The sequence below is a fragment of the Rosa rugosa genome, chromosome 5, assembly GCF_958449725.1.
Source record: "Rosa rugosa chromosome 5, drRosRugo1.1, whole genome shotgun sequence".
Taxonomy (NCBI): domain Eukaryota; kingdom Viridiplantae; phylum Streptophyta; class Magnoliopsida; order Rosales; family Rosaceae; genus Rosa; species Rosa rugosa.
In genome coordinates, this window is record NC_084824.1 from 40,233,490 (window position 1) to 40,235,054 (window position 1,565).

General features: G+C 37.3%; 1 protein-coding gene across 1 annotated transcript in view; it reads left to right on the forward strand.

Annotated features, from left to right (window-relative positions):
• LOC133711656 (uncharacterized) overlaps positions 1-759 on the forward strand; it is a 9,296-nt gene extending 8,537 nt beyond the window's left edge. The window contains exon 11 of the mRNA XM_062137760.1: positions 694-759. Coding sequence (XP_061993744.1) covers positions 694-759 — 66 coding nt within the window. The remainder of the gene's footprint in view (positions 1-693) is intronic.
• Positions 760-1,565: the final 806 nt, after the last annotated feature.

A 1,565-nucleotide genomic window follows, 5' to 3' on the forward strand; every position in this document is an offset into this window, starting at 1 on the left:
ATAAATTCATAACAATATATGTTGCAACATTGTGAGCATGATTCGAATTCGATTTCTTAGTCTTGTCATAGTACTCATTGAGGCAATAAGTCTAAAGGGCATATATACTCACTTTTTGATTCCATGAGCGAGCTTTAAGCTCTTTCATTCATTCATGGACTTGCCATTTGCAATATGAATCCATCAAGGATTTGATTAAGCACTATGCTTATAATGACACGTAGAATTTGGGGATTTTTGCTTTTAGCAATTTGCCTTTAAGATCTTCATATTAGCCAAGACAACATACCATAAGTCTCTCGTCAATATAACACTATACTTATAGAAAACTTGTTGCTTGGAGAAGAATGATAAGACCATGTCTTTATAAAGAGACATGTGTCACAGTGATTTCAATTCACTTTAGTACACCCTTTTGTAATTTTTAGGGTTGATAAAGTCCAAGTATATCATCACGTTTACAATATTCAAATTCATTGGAATTGTCTCTTTCCAATTTGGTCAATATAATATTTTGTTGACACAGTGAAACATGGTATAGTATATAGCCCTTGATGATTTTCAGTAGCGCTACTATAGATGAGATATCATCAAATTTTGATCTCACACATTCATATATGCATGCATTAGCTATAATAAGCTTTGTTGATATCAAGTACTCATTCATCTTTAAGGGAATTATTGTCTCTGTAGGACAAATTAGTTAGAGAATGGGGATCTTTGTATAATCTCATGAAGAGCATTATAGGGCTTGTATAATATTCTCTTATAGGAAGCTTGAAACATTGGACTTGGTTGATATATTCCACATAAATTCATGCCATTACAATAGTATATTTCCTCCCCCTAACAGCGGGAAGACTATATAGTTTGGAGAATAGAAAAATATGTGTGCAGAAATATTGGATTTATGATATCCATTTGTGGGGGGGGGGGCGGGGGTGACGGCGAGCCCAAACTAAATTTTAGGTAAAAAAGATAATGAATTTAGGTTTTTTGTCAAAATCTAAAGTTGACTTTTTTTTTCCGGTCAAAATTTGAGAAAATTTCCTTCATAAAAGTCGTAGAGGAAGTTAAACCGAGTCTGTGCATATATAGTATGTAAAAATTGGAGTTGGTATGCGAAAGTTATGGTCAAAATACTAAAGTTACTGTTCATAATAAGTTTCCATAAAAGGCCGAGTTACTGTGCTCGGAAATTACCGAGCCCCTCTCTCTCTCTCCTCCCCCTTCTCTCTCCCCGACCTCTTCACCTTCTTCCGGCCATATCTCCTCAATCCGTCGACGGATTTTGACGTAATAAGTGTTGTTGGGAAGCTCTCTTCCTCCTCTTCGATTCTATGGTGGTTTGGTGATTTATTTTGGACTGTGGAAAGTGCAGCAAGGAGAAGAAGATGACGGCAGTACTATTTCTTCGGGTTTTCTTGGTTTTTTTGGCATTTCTTCGCCCTCCGACATCTAATCGGCGCGCCACCGGTGTCTTGGGGTTCGTCACCTCCTCCTCCACACTCCAATAGCAGTGGGTCACGGCAATTTGGCCGGAGAAGCACGAATTGAAGCTTAAA